This window comes from Hyaena hyaena, unplaced genomic scaffold (genome assembly GCF_003009895.1).
Source record: "Hyaena hyaena isolate Hyena2069 unplaced genomic scaffold, ASM300989v1 scaffold_647, whole genome shotgun sequence".
NCBI lineage: Eukaryota > Metazoa > Chordata > Mammalia > Carnivora > Hyaenidae > Hyaena > Hyaena hyaena.
In genome coordinates, this window is record NW_024081281.1 from 959949 (window position 1) to 981200 (window position 21252).

At 45.4% G+C, this 21252-nt stretch overlaps 1 protein-coding gene across 2 annotated transcripts in view; it reads right to left on the minus strand.

Moving 5' to 3' along the window:
* Positions 1 to 21252, minus strand: part of KIN (Kin17 DNA and RNA binding protein) — a 32647-nt gene that overhangs the window by 2421 nt on the left and 8974 nt on the right. Inside the window, exons 3-12 of one of the 2 annotated variants that reach the window (XM_039216646.1) lie at positions 20995 to 21038; positions 20789 to 20911; positions 19860 to 20041; positions 17273 to 17321; positions 16314 to 16371; positions 8905 to 9034; positions 6574 to 6624; positions 4360 to 4428; positions 3372 to 3471; positions 1780 to 1880 (exon numbers count right to left, since the gene is read on the minus strand). In XM_039216646.1, the coding sequence (XP_039072577.1) occupies positions 1780 to 1880; positions 3372 to 3471; positions 4360 to 4428; positions 6574 to 6624; positions 8905 to 9034; positions 16314 to 16371; positions 17273 to 17321; positions 19860 to 20041; positions 20789 to 20911; positions 20995 to 21038 (907 nt within the window). The remainder of the gene's footprint in view (positions 1 to 1779; positions 1881 to 3371; positions 3472 to 4359; positions 4429 to 6573; positions 6625 to 8904; positions 9035 to 16313; positions 16372 to 17272; positions 17322 to 19859; positions 20042 to 20788; positions 20912 to 20994; positions 21039 to 21252) is intronic. The other variant, XM_039216647.1, reaches the window with a different exon arrangement.

Sequence of the window (21252 nt, forward strand, 5' to 3'; positions counted from 1 at the left end):
TCTTTTTAAATGGGGGGAGGGGCGGGCTACAAAAGAAAGAATAATAGCAGGTGGGTTTCCTCTTTTACAAGTACATGCTGCCCGGCAGCCAGCCAGGCCCCTTCTGCGGACGCCCTCCTGGGCCCTGCCTCAGCACAGCTGTCTGAGCCACGCAAGCTCAGAAGCCCCAGGGGGGCACGGCGAGGGAGGAAGAAATGAACCCGGAAAACCACAGACTAATACCCGAAGGTATCTGGATGGAACCCAGAAACCCCTTAGTGCTAATTAGTGGTTTTGCGTTTCCCTGAGACGAAAACACGAGTTGAGGCGGGATCTAAGTTGGATGGTACTGTGAATTTAAAAAGTGCAGGAGAATCATTTTGCAAAGGAAATGCTAGTTTTCCGTGACCTGGATGCCGCCTGGGTCAGAGAGAAAAACTGAGTTTAAAAAAAAAAAATTCTTTAATTTAGTCAGATCAATAACTTTCTCAGTAACAGAGAGATTCCTGTTCCTTTTCTTCCCTTCTAGTTTGCATTAGTGACAGTTGCTGAATTCGTGTTGTCAGAGACAGGAAAAAAGTGGTCAATTTACTTAAATATGGTTTCTCTCAAATAAGGACCCACATGAATTTTCTGGAAGGCAGTCCAGGGATGGGTCCAGGTGCCTGCGACCCCCTTCAGGCAACACATGAGAGTGGGCAGTGGGCCCCCAAGTCCTGGGGGGTGCTCAGGACAGTCATCAGACTCTCCACGGGGTCTCCTACCCCCCAAATGCTGACGCTTACTGCACGGGGTATGACAATGGGTTTCACTTGGAGAGCCACTGCACCGCCGCTCAGAGTTCCAAAACGCATCCGGCGGCGAGGGCAAAGCCCGTTTCAGGCCCTGCCTTCCCTCAGGGGACGTCTGAGGCCCCACGGGGCTGCACCACAGACTGTCAGAGAGCCATCCAGACTACTTCAATCAACAACCTTACCTGTACACCTTTTAATTTACTGCCTTTTCTTTATGAAAGAGAGGAAGGACTATGTAAAATAGTGATCTCTGGGGCACTCCCCTCTTTAATTCTGATTCTATACTCCCCGCTAATCATATGTCCAACTGAGTTTCATACTGGATGTGAGAGAAAAAGTCAAGATGTTGTATATACAATTTTATAAAATACAAAGACTGGAAAGGAACAGGCCAAAATATTAATGGGAGTTATCTGGCTGGAGAATTATGGGTAATTTCTGAAGTTATTTATATTAAATTGTCTTTTTCAGTTCTTACACAATGAGTGTTGCTACAGACTGAGTGTGTCCCACCCGGAGTTCGTAGTTGTGACCTAACGCCCAATGGATGGTATTTGGTGGGCAGCCTTTGGGTAGTGATTAGGTCATGGGGGTGGGCCCTCAGGAAAGGGTTAGTGCCCTTGTAAAGAAGACCCCAGAGAGCTTTGTCCCTTCCACCACAGGAGGACACACGAACCAGGAAGCGGGCCCTCACCAGACACTAAGTCTGCCAGTGCCTTATCCTTGGACTTCCAGCCTTCAGAATGGCCGAAACAATGTGCTTATCAGCCATCCAACCTACTGTATGTTCTGTGATACCAGCTCCAGGGGACTAGGCCACATATACATTTCTTTTGAAATCAGAAAATCAGCAAGGGCAGAGTTAGAAAAACTAAGCTTACAGATTTCTGAACAGGAAAGAAGACAGACCAAAAACCCAAACTCTAAAACAAAGACCAACCCAATGAAAAAAAACTAAGGCACATTTTTAAAGCATTTACACGTTTCTCTGTGGAAACATATTTACCGTTTCAATGACGATAGTAGCTGAAAAGGTCTTCTCATTGATGGATTCTAAGGTACCTTCATTTCCTCTATAGCCTCCATTTAAAACGAGAATTCTTTTTCCTACAACAGAATAGAACACTGAACTCAAAGAAATGTTTGCTTCTTTCTTCTACTTTGTCACAGCAAAATGCAATTACAGTGAATGAACAGAACAAAACCCAAAATCCCTCTGAGAAGTCTATAATTGTTTCAGACCCTGCAATATTCTAAAGTATAGTTTGTAGATCCCTGTCACATTATAAGACTCCTCATGTTTTTTTTCACTTGTCAGACAGATGTTTTAACTTTAGTCTGCGAGGAGTAGGAGGGAAAATGTCCAGAGTCCAGAAGTACTTAGAAAAAAATGTAGATTGCTTTCACTCTTCTTAAAATTACAAGATGGTCTGACAGTCTCATAAAAATTGAGATATATCCTACTATGAAGGGGCATTCAATTTCTAAGTATCTTCAATATCTCCTCAATAGAAGGGAAACCATACGTCTGTATAAGGACTTGCATATGAATGTTCTTGAAAAATTCTATTTGCAACAGCTCCAAACTGTAAATAAGCCAAATGTCCATCAGCGGGTGACTGAACGGACAAGAAGACGCATATCCATAAGGGGAAACGCTACTCGGCAACGGAGAGAAGGGAGCTACGGACATATACATGTGACAACAGGCAAGAGTCACATGCACTGAAAGATCCAGAGCAAAAACACAGCACACAAGTATGATTTTATTACAAAATTCTAGACAGACACAAACTAACCTACAGTGACGGAGAGCAGAAAGGTGGTTGCCTTGGGGACATGCGAGGCAGCAGTGGGGGGTGGCAGGGAAGGATTATAAAGGGGAGTGAGGATATTGCAGGGCGGGGGATGGACACATTCGTCACCTTGATTGTAGGGATGGTTTCAGGGTATTCGTGTCTTAAAACTGATCAAATTGTATACTTTACACAAGTGCAATATATTGTATGTCAATTACATCTCATCAAAGCTGAAAAAAACGTTTTTTTCAACCACAAAATGAGTTTTATTTTCGGGGGAGAGAAGAAGGGACCTGATAAGAGGCAGGTTAGGGGCTAACGTGGTCACTGCGTCAGCACTGACCACTACGGAGGGCGGGGCCGAGGCAGGCAGCCCAACCCAAGCAGCACCCATACGAGACGTCGTAACTGCCCAAGTGATAAAGACAACTAAGGGAGAGAAAAAGCCAAACAGTGGAGACTTTTTACTTTACTATCTCGGGTAGCCAAAGAGATATATTAATAATAACCTGAGTCTGACTGACTTCTTTTCCCTATGAGTTTGTGTTTTGCGTCCGGAAAAACAAGGATTCTAGGAAGGGAAAATTTACCCATGCCACAAGAGTGCTTTCGCAGAGGACTGGTAAGCAAACCACTGTGTCACCTGAGATCAAGAGCGTCTGGTACACTGGCAGCTGTGTGTTTCTAAAAAGGAAAGCCGCATCTACAACTATCAAGTAATGTCAGAAAACTGTGGCTTTAGGGATGGAATCGCTCATCACAACAGCATACGTGTTAAATATTCCGCAGAAAGATTTACCTGGTGCTGGAATTACGGTTTCTAAATGAGTCTGGTCAAGTTTCAGCTTGTCTCCGGAGTCGATCATCTTTACGACAGCTGTGTATTTGTCAATCACTTCCTGTCATGTGAAATCAACACTTTTATAACGGCGGAAATGCGTGAACACGAATTTCAAAGGACAGAAATAGGTAAGATGAAAACAAACAAAATTCCAGTCAAATGGGAAGACGAGCTCCTTCTATAACTGACAATACTTTATAGATGTTGTATATGAATTCTCCTCGGCTTCCTTTAAATTTTTTTAAATTGCATTACGTTTTCTATTTTAGTTCCAGTCTATCTGACACACAGTTCTATGTATCAGTTTCAGGTGTACAGTAGTGGTTCTGTGCTTCCTAATAAAGAATTCAGTTCAAAGCCTAGTGGGGGTTTCCGTCTGTAAAGAATAAAAGACTGGGTGCTGATTGTGGAACAAGACTTGGATACACACGTCGAGAGGGACGAGGCCGGCCTCCAGCACGACTGCAGGGCGCTTACAGTGCGTGATGCTGGGTGCCAGGACGGAGCTCTATTTAGGGATGGAAGAGAGAGGAGGGCTGGAGCGCTCCTGTTCACATTTTAAAATCCCAGAGCAGCTGAAGGTCTCCCAGGCAAAACACAAGGGAGCCACCCTTGGAAGTCTGGGTACATAAGCATAGCTATCGCCCATTGTTACCCGAGGATGCATCACACAGATTGGCAGGGGCTGCACCGTGGATGAGTTAAAGCAGTAGCCGCGAGGCTTCGTACACACTGTTCCCTGCGGTACGAAAGCACTGCCAAGCTTAAATGTAAGTTACGGCTGCAAAGGAATCACTTTTCCACCAGTTATGAGGTCAGTTCTCCTTTGACAGGACCATCAAGAACCCCAGACACCAAGCTTCTGCCCTGAGGACTTGCCCTTTCAGGAATGCCAAAAAGGCTTCACTCAGTTTCACAAAGTCCATTCACAGCCTCACATCCTTACCTTCACAACACCCTTTTTCTTATGGTATTTCTCTCCGAGTTTTTTGGTTATAATTTTCACAACGATTTCCTAGAAAACAACAACAAATAAAGAATGAAAGACATAAGTGATCTTTTCTGTTTTACTCCTTCATTGAAACCATGTTTTCGCCAAAAATCATAGCAAAGTGTATCTGCTCTACTAAGGAAAAACTGGAGTTCAAAGCCTTTCCAATTATGGCCAAACATTCCGTTTGTGATCTTTTATTCCTTCTTTCTCCCTTTATTCGGTACGGTTAACCAAGAGGAAAAAAATACCTGTCTCAAGGTATTTCCACACTGAAGGTCACTTGAAATCTAGGACCGTCACTTGAAATCTGTCAATCTCAGCCCTATCAATCCATGTCTTTCCCAGAGACCTGCTTTCTTTCTCTTCATTCAAGGGAGTGAAAAGTGCCACAGATCTTACACTATTGGGGGTCAGTGCTGACAGAAACTCAAATGGCAAGTCTCACTGGGATCTGCATCTTTGAGCTTACGCATGACATTCTTCCACAATGTTCTTTTCTCATTATGTTACTCTGAGTTTTTGATACACACAGGATTCTTCCAGATTAGCTCCAGCTAAAAGTATCGTTCTTCTGAACATCTAACTCTCAAATGGGAGAGAAATCTGGGCTTATTTCATATTCATGCATTCTGGGTTTGCTTCCTCACCATCATTTTGCTGAATTATATTAGCTGTCTAATGGCTGACTGTGAAAAATAAATTGCCTAACTTAATGCTGTAGTCACTAGAGTGATTCTATATTTGCTACTCCAAGTGCATATAACGGAGGTACTAGATGGGCACAAGTACTTCACTAAGCCAGGCCAAAAATTATACCAATCAAAATTCAGTGAGGACTTTGGGGGTAGGGTATGGAATTGTAGAGAAACATGCTTAAGAGAAAACATGAATGGTCTAAAATTTTCTTCAAACTTCAAACTTTCATTGAAGCCAAATGATGCCAAAAGAGCTTCCCTGATTTAGTCAGAGTATTGCTGCTTCAGTTTCTTGAAGGCCCTCATGGATACACACTCGGAATCTGAAGCGAACTCATTATGTCGCTGGGCTTACTGACACTTGCTCACACAATAGATCAGTTCAAAATACTTCTTCAGTATCTCTCTGGGGACTGCTAGTTATTTTACCAAACACACTGCCCATTTCAACCTACAAGACACACTGAGTCCCTTCTGGCTGATCCTTTCAATGGAACACTCTGCAAGCGGAAGTAGGAAGAGAATTTGAATACTTTATTGTGAGAGAATTCTCTAACAGAAAATATAATTGAAATGAAAGTATTATCAATGGGAAGAGAATTTTTGGACTAACTAAAGCATTGTCTTTTTCTTTTTTTTTGCTTTTGGTTTCTTTTATATTTCCTTTAAACCAATGGTTCTTAACGAAGGGCATACAGGCATCCATCAGAATCACCCAGGAGACTGGTGAAAATGTACATTTCACCCCCAGACACAGGATGCTGGAAGCAGTAAAACATACGTAGTTTGTAAAAAAACACTTCTCTGAAGATTTGTGAATTACTCTCTGGGTAAGAATAATTGCTTTCAGAAAAAAAATTGTTTTTCTTCCTTCTTTTTTGAGAGAGAGCGAGAGAGAGAGAGAGAGGACGTGAGTGGGCAGGGGAAGGGGAGAGACCATGAAGCAGGCTCCATGCCCAGTGTGGAGCCCGACTCGGGGCTCCATCCCACGACTCTGAGATCATGACCTGAGCTGAAATCAAGAGTGGCTCACTTCACCAACAGAGCCAGCCAGGTACCTCTCAGCAAAATTCTTGATTACATTTTCATAAATGGTCATCCAAAAGTACCTAAAGGGACATGCCAAGTTCAAAAAGCTGCAAATTGAAAACAAATACTTCTGCTTTCACAATTCTAATCTCAGTCCCGTTTCTGAGAACACAACCCTGGAAATAATTCCAGGGTTAAATTCAAAACGTCCACAAACAAATATGGCATCAAACTCAAGGAATCTTACAAGCCTATGAACGTGAAATTATGCTCTACTACAGGTGTAACTGATTATTTAAGATCAGATGAAAAGAAAGACCTGAAAGTTATATATCTGTCCATAGAATTTAAGTATGTTTGAGAAACTTAGTCATTCATACCAAATGCTCTGTACATCATTCACTCCCTTCGAAGGCGTTTGGAGACCCAGGTGAATACATACCGGCTGCAGCCAGTAGTCTGTTCGGGTGCTCCTTTTCCTTTCTTCCTCGAGCTGTAGAACAGAGAAGACATCCTGAGCTCTCTCATTAAAATTCTCCATTTATTTCAGATACCATTCTACTTCACAAAAGAATACCAGAGAACATATACCTCCAAGGGGTGGCGTGTAACTTACGAGCTCTGGCAAATACAAATAAACCTTTTTTTGCGATTCATTTTTGATTTAGAAAAAAACATTTGCAGGGACGCCTGGCTGGTTTAGATTGTGGAGCGGGTGACTCTTGATCTCAGGGTTATGGGTTTGAGACCCATGGTGGGTGTGGAGATTACTTAAAAATAAAATCTTTTAAAAAAACAAACACGCTTGGTTTGACAATATGTGCTAAAGCAAGTCAGCTGACCAAGAAAACAAACACAAGCGGCCTCGACTTCGGTCAGCACTGCTAGGCCACCTGCCAGTGCTATACTGCGCCCTCCCCGCTTCCCCCACGTGACTGTCATGAGCTGGGAAACAAGCAATGTTTTCATGTGGTAAAACCATAACATGGAGCGCCTGGGTGGCCCAGACGGTTAAGCGTCCGACCCATGATTTCGGCTCAGGTCATGATTCGTGGGATCGAGCCCCGTGTCCAGCTCTGTACTGACAGTCTGGAGCCTGTTTGAGATTCTCTCCCTCCTCTCTCTTTGCCCCTCCCCTGCTCATGCTCTCTCTCAAAATAAAGAAACGTTAAAAAAAAACAAAACACCTTAGTACACACTTAATACCAGTTTTGCACAGCATGGGTATTTCTACAGTCTGACGGCAAGAAGGGGCTTCTCTGTTTGCTAAGGATAATAAATCCTGTGAGTGTAAGGGAAGAAAAACACACCCAGGAGAGATGGACGCAAAGGGGCGTCCAGGAAAAGACTGCTCTCCGGCGGCTGTGGTGCCGTAACACGCCTCCTCCTTTCACGGCTGCCTTGACCCGAAGTACCAACCTTCAATGGGCCAGAACACTGCAATTCTTTGGTTGAGAATAAGTCTCATTTTAATTTCTCCCAACTTTCCAATGTGAGCAAAGAGCATTCTAAATGTAGTGTGTTTCACAAAGCAGGTGGGTCTAGCTTTCCATTTGGCTTTGAATTAAATTCAGAAACTCCGCCACGGCTTGTTAAGACATCTAAGATGTTGCTCCTACTTCACTCTTGAACCTCAAATGCTTCCACTCTTGCACTCATCACGCTCCAGCTGCGTGGACCTTCCTGCGTGGGCCTGAGTTTGAGATCTTTCCTGCCCTAGCACCTTCTCACAAGCGACCCCCCAGGCTGCCCTCTGCCCTCCTTAGCACTTAGCATTTTGTAGTGACTTACTCACTGGCTCACTTGTTCACGGGACGTCCCTCTTACTAGAACGAAAGCCCCATGACACACAGGGACTGCATTTTTCTTCCTACTATACAGACACAGGACTGGGCACGATGCCCAGCATGTAACGGCAACTCAGTGTCTGCTCCGTGACCGAGGGACCGTACCTCCTGGTGCGCACCTTGCCCATTACACTCTCAACTTCTGAGACGGGCCTACACGGCAGGAGCGCCCGGGGATGGGGAAGACCGAATGCCCCCACCCCACCCTTCACAAATGAAGAGGAGGGTTTGGGGAGACTGGAGGAAACGATATTATAGGGGAAAAACGGTTAGCTTCCTGTATCCATTTCTCCCTTCTCTTCACCGCCCCTCTCCTCCTCTACTGTGTAGTCCATACATTGATTGATGAGCGTGCGGCGGGGAGAAAGGAAGATTTAGGGAGACTCTAACAGCCTCCTGCAGCACCGCTCTAGAGTTGCAGGTAGATCTGGAGCCAAAGTCTGGCCCCGGGGCCTAAATCACAGGTTTTCAATGATTCGCCACACAGGTTTGGCATCAGGCTGAGTCACACAGGAAGCACGCCATGGCTTCCTCGTGCCGGCAGGGACGGGCAATGGAGTCAAGGGCGGCGGCAGCGCAGGGTGCGGGAGGGCATCCGTGGCGCGGGCCGATCTCACAGAGCCACGGACAGTACACAGAGCTCCTCCTTCCTAGCCTCAACTACTGCCAACTACGTGAGCCCTGCTGACCGTGAACACATGGAGAGTTCTGAAGCCGGGACTGAGGCGAGAAAAGAAACGCTGATGAGGGATTTCCGACTCTGCTCAGATGGAACAGCATCTAGACCCCTTCCCCCGATCCAGTCTATATACGCTTTTTTAACTTTTATTAATCTAAGAATTGGCAAAACTACTTAACTTTCCTCAGTCTGAACTATGTTATTCTTCTAACTGCTAAAAAGTCAGCACACAGCTGGTAAACTGTACCTCCATGATTTCATCGAGTGCAGATTTCTTTTTTTTCTTTTCTTTCGATTGAGCTGAGCTCTGGGAAGATTCTTTTCGCTTCGCCGATGCTGCATTGCCGACGGTCTTCAGCGCGCTGGGTCCCAAGGAACTGGTAAAGAGAAGAGCCGAGCCTGGTAACAAACACTCTGCACAGAAGGCTTACTAACATGCGGAAGAAATTTGCCACGCGATCCGCTTACAACAGATTAGTCAAAACAGTAAAGGACCTGTGTTCATGCCTGATGGGACTGTAGGCACGGGAACACGGACCCTCTCCTGCCGTAGCGCCCTCCTCCCCTTCACCCCTTCTCTCGGTGCCAACCGTGATCAGCACTGCAGTGGTGACAGCATGGCTTTGGGGCTGGACAGATCAGGGGTTAAGGAGACTTCTGCTTCTGACCGACGATTAACTCTGCTACGCCTCAGGTCCTCATCTACAAATGAGGAGACAAATGTGACCCAACTCATAGCTCAACCGCAAGGATTAAACAAGGTGAATGTAAACAAGTTGCGCATATTACTGCCAGTTCTATTTTTTTAAAGCAAAGATTTCAACGTGTTGCTGAATTTTTGATTGCTCCTAACTGCCCAGAATGGACTATGTAAATTCTAAATTTTTCAGTGCAATATAAAATTGTCACCAGTGGCCCAAGACTAGCCATTCTGAATGACTCGTTAGCAATGGACCCACGCTGTGTTTCATGCCTTTGCAGATTTACAATTTATCTCCATTTGCCCCAATTCTCTTAAGATCCTTTCTTCATGAGGCTTCTTGGATCCTGCTATTGTCTGAGTGCCCTAGCACTCTGTGGCACAGACCACACTCTACTTTATATTATAATCATTTGCATATATGATTCGTACATGTAATCATGTGTATATGCTTGTATATACTGATTTTTTTCCCTGTAAAGTAGCAGTAACTGTCTAGTGACTCACATAAAATACATGCTCAATTAATATTTGCGACTAAACGAATCTCATCAGTGTAATCATTTACTGTGTCATATTTGCAAAAGACGAAAAAAGGAAAATACGTGCATGAAGCTACTATAGAGGTAACCAAGAGAAAAGTGTGATTAACAGAAAAACAATGGAATTATTATTTGGACTTTTTTCTAAGGCATTTAAAGATCTCACTAGACTTAGTGGCAGCCAGGTTACTCTCAGGATTCCCGCTGAGCTTGGCATCAACTACGATCCCTACTTCTCTTCCATACAGGGCACCGCGATTCAGGACTCCCCAACTCGACCTCCATGGAAACTCATGTTCTCTCTTTCCGTAACTGTAAGGTTTTACATTTATCCTTTTGAAATGTCACTTCCTGGGTTTTGTCCCATAATTCAATTCTCTGAATATACTTCTAAGTCCTCATTCTGTTACCTGACAAATCTCTCAGGGCTGTGACAATCGTAAACAATATCCATTTGGTTCGGAACAGATTAAGTCCATATAAAGATAAACTCTTCAGTTTGATGCTTAAAGAAAGGTTCTTTAGGGGCACCCGGTAGCTCAGCTGTTTAAGCGTCTGACTCTTGGTTTCAGCTCAGGTAATGATCTCAGTGTTTGTGACAGTGGCCCTCTCTCTCTGCCCCTCCCCTGATCGTGCTCTCTCTCAAAATAAATAAATATTTTAAAAATTAAACAAGGAAGTTTCTTTAGGTTTAAAAGTACTTCCTGGTAGAAATCCACCAAACTTAGCACTAAATCCAGATCACAATCAACCACAATATGCCTATATAAGAGGCGCTGAAAAACCCAGCAAAAGGGGAATGAGGTTTAAGTGGGTACTTGGGGGTCTAGTGATTATATGTGTACAAACCACCTATTTCCTACTATAATCAGTACTTATTTTTTTGCTTTCTGACTCTTTTCATTCTCCGTAATTCCCCACATTTTATCAATACTGAGTCCTCAAATACACTGATACATTAATTCAGTGTTCTGGTATTCATCTCAACTTGGAATCTTGAGATACTCTTCTTAAAACTAAGCTGCCTAAAAAACAAACAATTCTTTTAATAAATAAGCAAAAGATATTTTTTCCAAAGAAGACATATACATGGCCAAAAAGCCCATGAGAAGATGCTTAACATCACTAACCATGAGGGACACTTAAATCTAAAGCATGATGCGGCCCCACTTCACCCCTATTCGGATGGCTCGTGTAAGAAAACTGCCGAGAAGAGAGGTGATGGGGAGGACGTGGAGCACGCGGACTCAGTGCTGTTGGAACAAGCACTCACTCCGGTGCAACGGCTGTGGGAAACGGCGAGGCAGCGCTCTCATCCAGCCCAGCGTGCCCGCTTCTGCGTCTATACCCAAAGGACTGAAAGCGGGGCCTCGAACAGATATCTGGACTCCAGTGTGCAGAACGGCATTATTTGCGATCGCCAAAAGGTGGGAGTAACTCAAATGTCCATGACGATGAAGAGATGGACAGAATGTGTTCTGTACGTACAGTGGGACAGCATTCAGCCTTAAAAAGGAAGGGAATTCCGACACCTAACCACAACGTGGATGAACCCGGAGGGTGTTAAAGTGAAAGAAGCCCGTCACAGAAGACAACCCCTATGATCCCACTCATATGAGGAGATTAGAACAGTCACGTCCACAGAGACGGAAGTAGGGCAGAGGTCACCAGGGGCTGGTGGGGTGGCGGGAAATGGGAGCTACAGTCTAATGGGTAGAGCTGCGGTTTGGGAGGCAGACAAAGTGCTGCGGATGGAGGCTGGCCACGGATACAACGTGAGTCTACTTCCCGCCCTGACCTGTGCACCTACAAATGGCCAAAACGGCTAGCTTCGCGTTATGTGTATTTCACCCACAAACACCTGAACTGAACAGAAAAACAAGTTTTCTTTCAGGAACATTGATTTGGCATTATTAGATGTCTACAAGGTGACGAGCGGTGGGGATAAAAAGGTGATCAGACAGCAGACGCGGAGGCAAGAAAGGCAGAGCCAGCGCTGCTCGTCGGGGACGGCGCACACAGTGCGGGAGACGCACCAGATCACGGAGGCCACAAGGCAGCATGGAAGAAAGTGACAAGTTATCTCACGGGTGAGGACCAGAGACACTGAGTCTTTAATAAGAGAAAGGGGCACCTGGGTGGCTCAGTCAGTTAAGTGTCCAACTCTCTTAATTTTTTAAAAAATCTTTATTTTTGAGAGAGAGAGAGAGAGAGAGCATGAGCAGGGGAGGGACAGAGAGAGAGGGAGACACAGAATCCGAAGCAGGCTCCAGGTTCTGAGCTGTCAGCACAGAGCCCGATGTGGGGCTCGAACCTACAAACCACGAGATCATGACCTGAGCCACCCCAGTGCCCTAAATGTCCAACTCTTGATTTTGGCTCAGGTCGTGAACCCAGGGTCACGGGATCGAGCCCTGCATTACGCTCCACACCGGGCATGGAGCCTGTTGAAGATTCTCTGGGGCACCGGCGTGGCCTAGTGAGTTAAGCATCTGACTCTTGATTTTGGTTCAGATCATGATGTCACTGTACGTAGGCTTAAGCCCCGTGTTGGGCTCTGCACTGGCAGTGAGGTGGGATTCTCTCTCTCCCTCTCTCACTGCCCCTCCTCTGCCCACTCTGTCTCTCTCTCAAAAGAAATAAACTTTAAAAAAAAGATTCTCTCTCTCCCCCTTTCCCCTTCTCTCCCACTCATGTCCTCTCTCTTTCTAAAACAAAAGTTAATCGTTTATTTAAAAACGAGAGAGAAAGACACGGCAGGGCTTGACATTTAGAACCTTCCACTTGCAATATCAAGATTCTATTAGAGCTAAAATGAATGGTGGAGAATTTAAGAAATGCAGATGGAAGATACTATGAAGGACAGAAATCACCAACACAGAAACCAGGGGGGTTATATTATCAAGAAAATAAAAAGTTAGTATTTTTTTTTATTTTTTTATTTTTTTTAATTTTTTTTTAATGTTTTATTTATTTCTAGGAGAGAGAGAGACAGTGTGAGCAGGGGAGGGTCAGAGAGAGAGGGAGTCACAGACTGAAACAGGCTCCAGGCTCTGAGCTGGCAGTCAGCACAGAGCCCGACGCGGGGCTCGAACCCACGAACCGCGAGATCATGACCTAAGCGAAAGTCGGACGCTTAACCGACTAAGCCACCCAGGCGCCCCAAAAAGTTAGTATTTTTAACGTTTATTTATTTTGAAAGAGAAAGCACACAGGTGAATGGGAGAGCATTAGAAAGGAAGAGAGAGAGAGAATCCAAAGCCCAAGCCAACGTGCAGGGGCGTGATCTCACAAACTGAGATAGTGACCTGAGCAGAAATCGAGTTGAATACTTAACTGACAGAGCCACCCAAGCACCCCAAAAAGTTAGTATTTTAAAAGAATAATGAAATAGGTAGTAAATTTGAGAGCCTAACTAAAAAGGATATTCTAGAAAAATAAAAATGGTACACATTATTGAAATTCGTACAATCAAGATTATATTGCAAAGTTGAATAAACTAAGGTCTGGAACGAAACTGAATCAGTAGTAAAAGGTATTGCCTCGCCTGCAGACCCCAGCACAGTATTTTACCAAGTTTTACCACGCTTTCAAAGAAGTGATAATCCCTATCGTAAAAATACTATTTAGAATCAAGAAAGAATACCTATATAAATCATTTTAAGAATTTAACATCGCCAGAAGCGTTGGAAATTCAATATCAATCTCAATAGTGAACGGTGAGGTGAAATGCGAGAGACCATGTTTTCCAGCTGCACTACATTCAACCTTCCCACTAGCTGCTCTCTCAATAGCCCCCCTCCTCCCCCAGAAAGGTTCTAGTAAAAGGTGACAAACTGAGATGGTCAAGATGGGGCTAAAATCAAGGCAAGGAATGAACAGTAAGAGATTGCAGATGGAATGATCGCTTCTAGAACAGCCCTAGAATTCTGCTGTCAGTTAGTAATAACTAGCGCAATTAAAAAAGAGAAAGAAGAGAAGCCCCAAAACAGAAACGGGAACTGAGTAACCTGTGTTCAAACCCGGGAGGAGCAGGGGCGCCTGTGTGGCTCAGTCAGTTAAGCGTCTGACTTCGGCTCAGGTCATGGTCTCGCGGTTCGTGGGTCTGAGCCCCACATCAGGCTCTGTGCTGACAGCTCAGAGCCTGGAACCTGCTTCTGATTCTCTGTCTCCCTCTCTCTGCCCTTCCCCTGCTCATGCTCTGTCTCTCTCTCACAAATAAACATTTAAAAAAAAAAGCAAAAACAGCCCGGGAGGAGCAGGGCTTTTGTCTGCCTCAGCAGAGCCTGAAACCTCCATGTTTGCTATTGAGATCATTGCACATTCCGAGCTTTAGACACACAAGAGATATAAATCAACAGGAAAATAGATCCCAACCTCTATAAAAGTGGGCCATAATCTCAGAAAAAGAAAATTAGATGAGTCTTAACATTGTATTACCTGTGATGCTATTTTCACATTATTACACATAATTGAGACTGAACACACAGAACTTGGTCGAGTAAAACTATTTTTACCAATGACAGCCGAGCCTGGCATCGGGCACAGGAGGCCAAGCGGCAGACCCCAGAGATAACCCGCCCTCGTCCGCGGAGCTGATAAATGCGACCTTGCCGGGAAAAGGGTGCTTGCAAACGAGATTAGGGTATAGATTCCGAGGTGAGGTGGCCCAAGGCCGCCCAAACGGGCTCTATCTGCAACCGCACGGATCCTTTCGAGAGGGAGACGGCAGACCCGACACGCGGAGCAGGTGATGTGAAGAGGGAGCAAAGGGAAACGTGACGACGCTGCTCTTGAAAACTGCAGGACGCAGCCCCCAGCCGAGGGGCGCCAGCGGCCAGCAGGAGCCACGAGAGGCAAAGCACGGACCCCCGGGCAGAGCCTGTGGAGGAAGCACCGGCCGCACCAGCTCGAGCTCGGCCCGCTCGCTCTGAGTTCACACTCCTGGTGTCCGGAAGCAGATTAACTTCCATTGTTTCAGGACACTTGGTCTATGGTAGTTTGTTACAGCAGCCACAGGAAACTAATACGAGGGAGACCGGTTTGGGGGCCACTGGGACCAGGCTTAACCTCTACCTACACTTGGGAATAACAGATAATGAGGGAGAATGGAGAGAAACACGTACGGGTCTAAACCCAGGAGGCATGTGGGACTTGACACATTTAAACCTGTCCTTCAGGTCCTGTCACAAATAGTCTGAAAATAATTTTCAACTGAACCAGATGTAGAACCCAACTGACCGCTTTCTTCATGGTCTCTAACATGGCTCTCAATTCTGAAATCTTTCACCCAAAGTGAAGACCTCTGGCCAGGAGGTCTTCAGTGGCCTGAAGCAGGAATACGTGGCCACTCAGTCTATTTCCTTCAATTCTCCTCACCACTTACTTCCTCGTGTAAATAAACGCTCACCTATAAATTAACCAGAAAACCTGAGTCAAGTCTTAAATAAACAATATGTAAGATACTAAGTAAAATAACAAGTATTGGCCAACTCAAAACTAATTTCTGGTAGATAAGGGGAAGGTACCAGGAGGAGGTACCTTCGTGAATATCTTGTTTTACTTTGTTTTTTTAATCTCCATAACCAAACTGCACATCACAGATAGTGGGCAAATACTTGGTGGAAGAACGTGTAAGAACTGCAAGAGAAGAGAACGTGAAAAGTGAGCAGAAGTACCTGACAACATGCTATGCAAGGATTTGGCAAACTACAACCTAAGAGGCAAATGGTGGCCTGCTGCCTGTGTTTATAAATAAGATTTTACTGGAATGCAGCCACGTTCATTTGTTTGCATATTGTCTCTGGCTGCTTTCTCGCTCTGGCAGCGGCTAAGTGGTTGTGACAAAGATATAGGGCCAATAACGTCTAAAATACTTACTACAGGGCCTTTCACTGCCTGGCAAGCCCCATTGTGTTACTACCTCGTGTCGCAGGGAAGGCAGTGACCACTGAGTGCAGGCCAGGGCATTTACCCTGTACCGGGGGCCGAGAAGTCAGCGGAATGACCTCGTCTCTGCTCTCACAAGATCCTAACAGAGTACACAGGACAAAACCTGTACCCCAGCTAATCTTAACTTGGTCAGTGGGCTCCGAGAGAAAAACAAACAGCACCGTGGGGAGCACAGAGGGAACCATTAGGTGGAGAAGGACTCACAGAGAGACAAAGATTGGTCACGGGAAGCATGTGAATCATATCAAAAGACAGAATCATATCATCATAGGCAAATAAGGAAAAAAACAGTTGCTGAGAAACACGACAACCATCAAACAAAAACAAAAGAGAAGAAAATTACCACCAGAAACACACACACACACACACACACACACACACACATATTGCAGCTTTTAAAATGCAGTGATCAACATCTCACGAAAAGCCCCAGGTTCTAAGTCACCTGTTCGTGTAGCTCACCTTGACTTGGACGACGCTGCGGCTGAACTACACGCTCCTTTATTCAAATTGAACGTAACTGGAAGAAAAAACAGTGATGCATTTTCTACGCGGGTATTTCATCTCATATATACATACACTTCATTTATATATGTATTATGTTTTCCCGGAAAATTATAAAACATCAGATACAACGCCACCGTGTATGCACACAGAAGTTCACGGGCAATCGGAATAAACGAGAGCAGCCACGCTCTTGTCCAGAAGTGATAACTGCAGAGGAGCACGTCGGGCAGACGCTCCGAGCTAGGAGAGACTGCCTGGCTGCCCCCCACCTCCACTGTCCCCTCTGCCCTGCTAAGGGGACAGGACTCCAATTTGGGTTAGGTGTTCATACTTCTCACACGTGGCTTGGAGGATGCTGGGGCTGAATGTCTGTACCCCCCAAATCCGTATGTTGGAAACCTAATGTGCACAGTGATGGGATTAGAAGGTGGGGGGCCTCGGGGAGGGGTGAGTAAGGTTCCTCTGCTCCAAACAATCAGAATCGTCCCTCTTCCTTTCCCAGCGACTGTCTGTGAGGTGGAGGCTCATAGGGACTGGCCAGTGACATTCAAAAGGAAGTCTGCTGGCCGGAGGGGTGTGTCCCAGGGGCGTCAGGAAGAGATGCTCGCCATCATCCTCTGAACAAAGCCGGGAGTGCCCGCGGCCACCTCATGTCCAGCTGCTGACCCACCTTACCACGGGGACCCTTGTTACAGAGAGGTACCTCCTTACTACTTAGGCCCACTTGGGTCCCTTTTGTTACTTGCAGTGAAGGCGTCCTATCCGGTTCACGGTTACTGCCTTTTCATAGATGGGGGAGAACAATGCCATCCAGGCACATGGCAAGCCTTGCTCCCAAACATGTTGCTAGTTTTGGGCAGGGCCTATACAAAAGCATCCATGTTAAAAGAAGAAAAAAAAAAAAGTAAAACTACCTTTTTCTTCGTCATTTTCTCTGCTTAATTCTGTAAAAATAGGAGCCTCCTAGAAAAAAAGGGAGGAAAAAGTGTGAAGGTTTGGTTCACGGTGCATTTGCCACGGCAAGTTGCGGCAGCTCCAACACGCAGCCCTAAGGTGATTAAGATCCTAGCTACGAAGTCATATGTACTGCAAACAGTCTCCAGCGGAGCCTCATTCTAAAGGGGAAAAAGTAGCTTCTCTGAGCCAGGCTGCAGAAGTTTACCTCCATTTTTCTTTCTACCACAATGTAAAATGGAACCAACATAAAACAAACTAGGGGTCCCTTAAAAAGCAAAACCTTTCTCCGTCATGGGATAGTTTAGTGTAAGATCGAGCGAGGGTCTAAGACTAGCTCAGGAGGAAGTGCAGGTGAGACACCTCCGCACGGGACGGGCCCTGCCGCTCTCACGGTCTCCCTTGGGCCTCCACTGTTCCACCTTTAAAACAGGGGTACGTGCATATTTAGAGGTAGCATAAGGGTTCATAGGATACTATCAAGGAAACACTTAGCATCATGCCCGCAACAGTGTTTGATAAATGCTAATTATGGTTTCTACTAATAAAAGAGATCTTCTTATAAATAAAATGTTTAACAAAAAAGATGTTCTTGAGATCCAGCTGAGATATTCTTTTCTCAGGTAATGTCCATTAAGATCTCACAAAAGAAGGCAAAAGACACAATGTTACTTTAAAAACTTTTTTTTTAGGGGCCCCTGGGTGGCTCAGTCAGGCATCCAACTTCGGCTCAGGTCATAAACTCGTGGTCAGTGAGTTCAAGCCCCATTCGGGTTCTGTGCTGACAGCTCAGAGCCTGGAGCCTGCTTCTGATTCTGTGTCTCCCTTTCTCTCTGTTCCTCTCTCTCGCTCTCAAAAATAAATAAACATTTAAAAAAATTGTAACGTGTATTCATTTTTGAAAGAGAGAGAGAGAGAGGAAGACAGAGCATGAGCAGGGGAGGGACAGAGAGAGGGAGACAGAAACCGAAGCAGGGTCCAGGCTCTGAGCTGTCAGCACAGAGCCCGACTCGGGGCTGAAACTCAGGGACTGTGAGATCATGCATGACCTGAGCTGAAGTCAGATGATTAACCGACTGAGCTGCCTAGGCTCCTCCGGAGGTTTAAATTTTAAAAAGGTGAAAGAATTTCAAGAATAAAACCTTTTCAATCTTAGGCAGGGGTTTAAATTTTACCACTACCGTGGTTTAAACCTTGCTTCTATTTTAATTTAATAAAGAAAACTCCTGAAGATGGTGTGAACACACGCACACAAAAGCAGGGCCATATTAAGCATGCACAGCCACTCACTTGTCAAGGGCAATTCACATGGTATAAAAGGTGACTTGTAAACAACCTTTACTTTCTGATTGCCTGCGCTCTCCTGCATCTCTCTGAACTAAACAGCTTCCATAAGACACAAACAGTAACGATCAGAGCAGCTATAGCCATAGTAGCCAAATCCCGAAAACAAGCCACATGCTTCTCAACAGGAGAATGGATAAATTGTGTGATATTCATAAAATGGAACAGACATCAGTTTTAAAAAGGGTGAGACATTGGTAGAAAAGAACATAGGTGCAGTAAACACAAAGAGCATTCTGTTCGAGTTAAAGATGACAGACACGGTATACTGTATGACCCATTTCTACAAAGTTCAAGAACACACTGGCAAGTAATTAAGAGTGCCGCATCAGAACATGGCTTCCTGCCTGGGGAACGGGGAATACTGGGAATGAGTATGACGCTGGAAAGGCTCTGAATCTTGATCTGGGTCGTTGCCCCACAGGCTATCTGTGCATCTACTATCCAGCCATCCATCCGTCTGTCCGTCCAAAGATGCACACACACGTAAAACTTCACTGAGCTGTAACCTTAAGATGAACGTGCATCATACACTTTATCACACGCGTCTTATGCCACAATAAAGTTTTTAAAACTACTAAGCGGCTAGTAGCGTCACCTATATACTAGGCTAGGCTTTCCCCCACACAGCCTTCCGGATGTAGCACCAGGGCGCAGGGAGCTCTTCTCTTCTGTTTACTGCTCTCTCCCCAGTGCCTAGAAGAAGGCCTGGCACACAAAGGGCACCCCATAAATATTTGTTAAAATAAATGCCTTCTTCTGGTTATTCTAACACCTGACCCACGTTCCCCAGGCCCTGCCTCCCATTGATTCTTCAGGCCCAGAGGATGTATCTGCCTTCCCATATTCTACGCCCTGCTCAGGCTGGCGCAGGGCCGGCACCTCGGCTCCCCCACCGTGTTTAACTGCAGCACTGGGCTACTTACGGCGGTGACGTCATCTGCTATGTCTTCCCCATGAGCTGTCACCTCCGCCGGAGAAGGAAGCTGAGGTTTAGAAGATCATAGAACTCTACAAGATGCTGAGTCAGGAAGTCAGAGATGGGACCCAGGTTGGCCTCGACTCCGGAAGCCGGCCTTTCAGACTCAGCCATGCTTTCTCCTCTCCATTAAGGAACAGCACCTACCAAACCCAACGCGATGCTTAAAAATGCTGCTTCCCGAGGCCTTTCCTGTTGCCTCCCTGACCGGCACGGCTGCCCACCTGCTCTTTCCCTTCCAGACCTCTTCGCACTTGCTCTTCAATAAACTTGGCTGTTTTCTCTTCATCGTCGAGGTCCTGCTTCTTCTTTTTCTCCAGTTCCAGTTGCCGGCGGATAGTTTCTGGGTCCCTGTCGATATACTGAATATACCAGCCCTTCGGAGTCTCGTCCACCTTGCATAAGCCTTAAAAAGGAAAAAAAAAAAAAATAACAAATTCATACACGACCAAAACCAAAGGGAAATACAAATGTGTTTCATCTCCCTGTCATGCACTCATTCATTCAAATACACAGACTCATGCGGCCCACGAGTTTTCCATACTCACAGTCGATAAAATTCAGATATTTTAAGTGGCATATTTAATCTCCTTGAATGGAAAAAATTATCATTCTGATTTTTAACTAGCTGGGTTAGGGTGACTACATATGCAAGGGAAATACACAAAAGAAGTATCATCTTGCTTAATAATTATGTAAGTATTCAACATCCGATGAGTATGTGATACTCTGATACCTTAACTACATAGAATTTTTCCCTGTGAAATGGAATAAAGTAACACACTGATCCCTCTCTTCTCCCAAGCATCATCCTATGAAGATTAGGAATGGAAAAAGCTGCAGCAAATCTTTAAAAAGCTCCTTATGTGGGGGTAACAAAAGCTCCCGAAAGTAAAATGCATATGCGGGGGAGGACTGATAATAATTCTTAACCTGAGGGAGAGGAGGCTTCCGTGACAGACCTGGTTGCTGGCAAATGATCCGTTCCAGATGCTCGCATTTGGGCAGAACACACAGAACCGGTCCTGGAAGACTGTGCTCCCCTCCACCAGGTGTTAACTGCCCCGCTGTCCTCTTCTCCATGACTTTACACAGGGACCAAGACAGGCCTCAGTGTCTGCCCCTGAGCCCCTCAGACCCTGTCTATTCTCACCTTCTCTGCCCAGCCACTTAGTAAAATCGGTCAGCGTCTCCCACTGGGTGGCATTCATGTGGATATGCTCCCGGTGGCTGATGTACTCGTTATACACGATGTTGTTGTGAACTCTCTTGGTGCCTGACGACAGAACAGCACACTGTCAGCCCGGAGCAGCTTTATGGCTTAAGGACTTACTGTGTGTGCGACACCCAGATGCTTACCGAAGCGTCTCCTGAGAAGTTCTAGAAAGTCATTTCGGAATTCCCTGATAAGGAAAGGAAGGAAAGCATTAAGGTAGTTCTACAAATATGAAGCCAACATAAAGTGTGACTGCAAATGATACGTGAAACATCTATGTGACTATCTGTTAGGAAGCTTCAAGAAATGAAAAAGGAAGGAATCCCGAAAGTTTACAGCTTTCGAGGATTTCAGTTAAAGGTCAGTTTGGAGTGGAGACTTCTAGTCTCCACAGCGCGGCT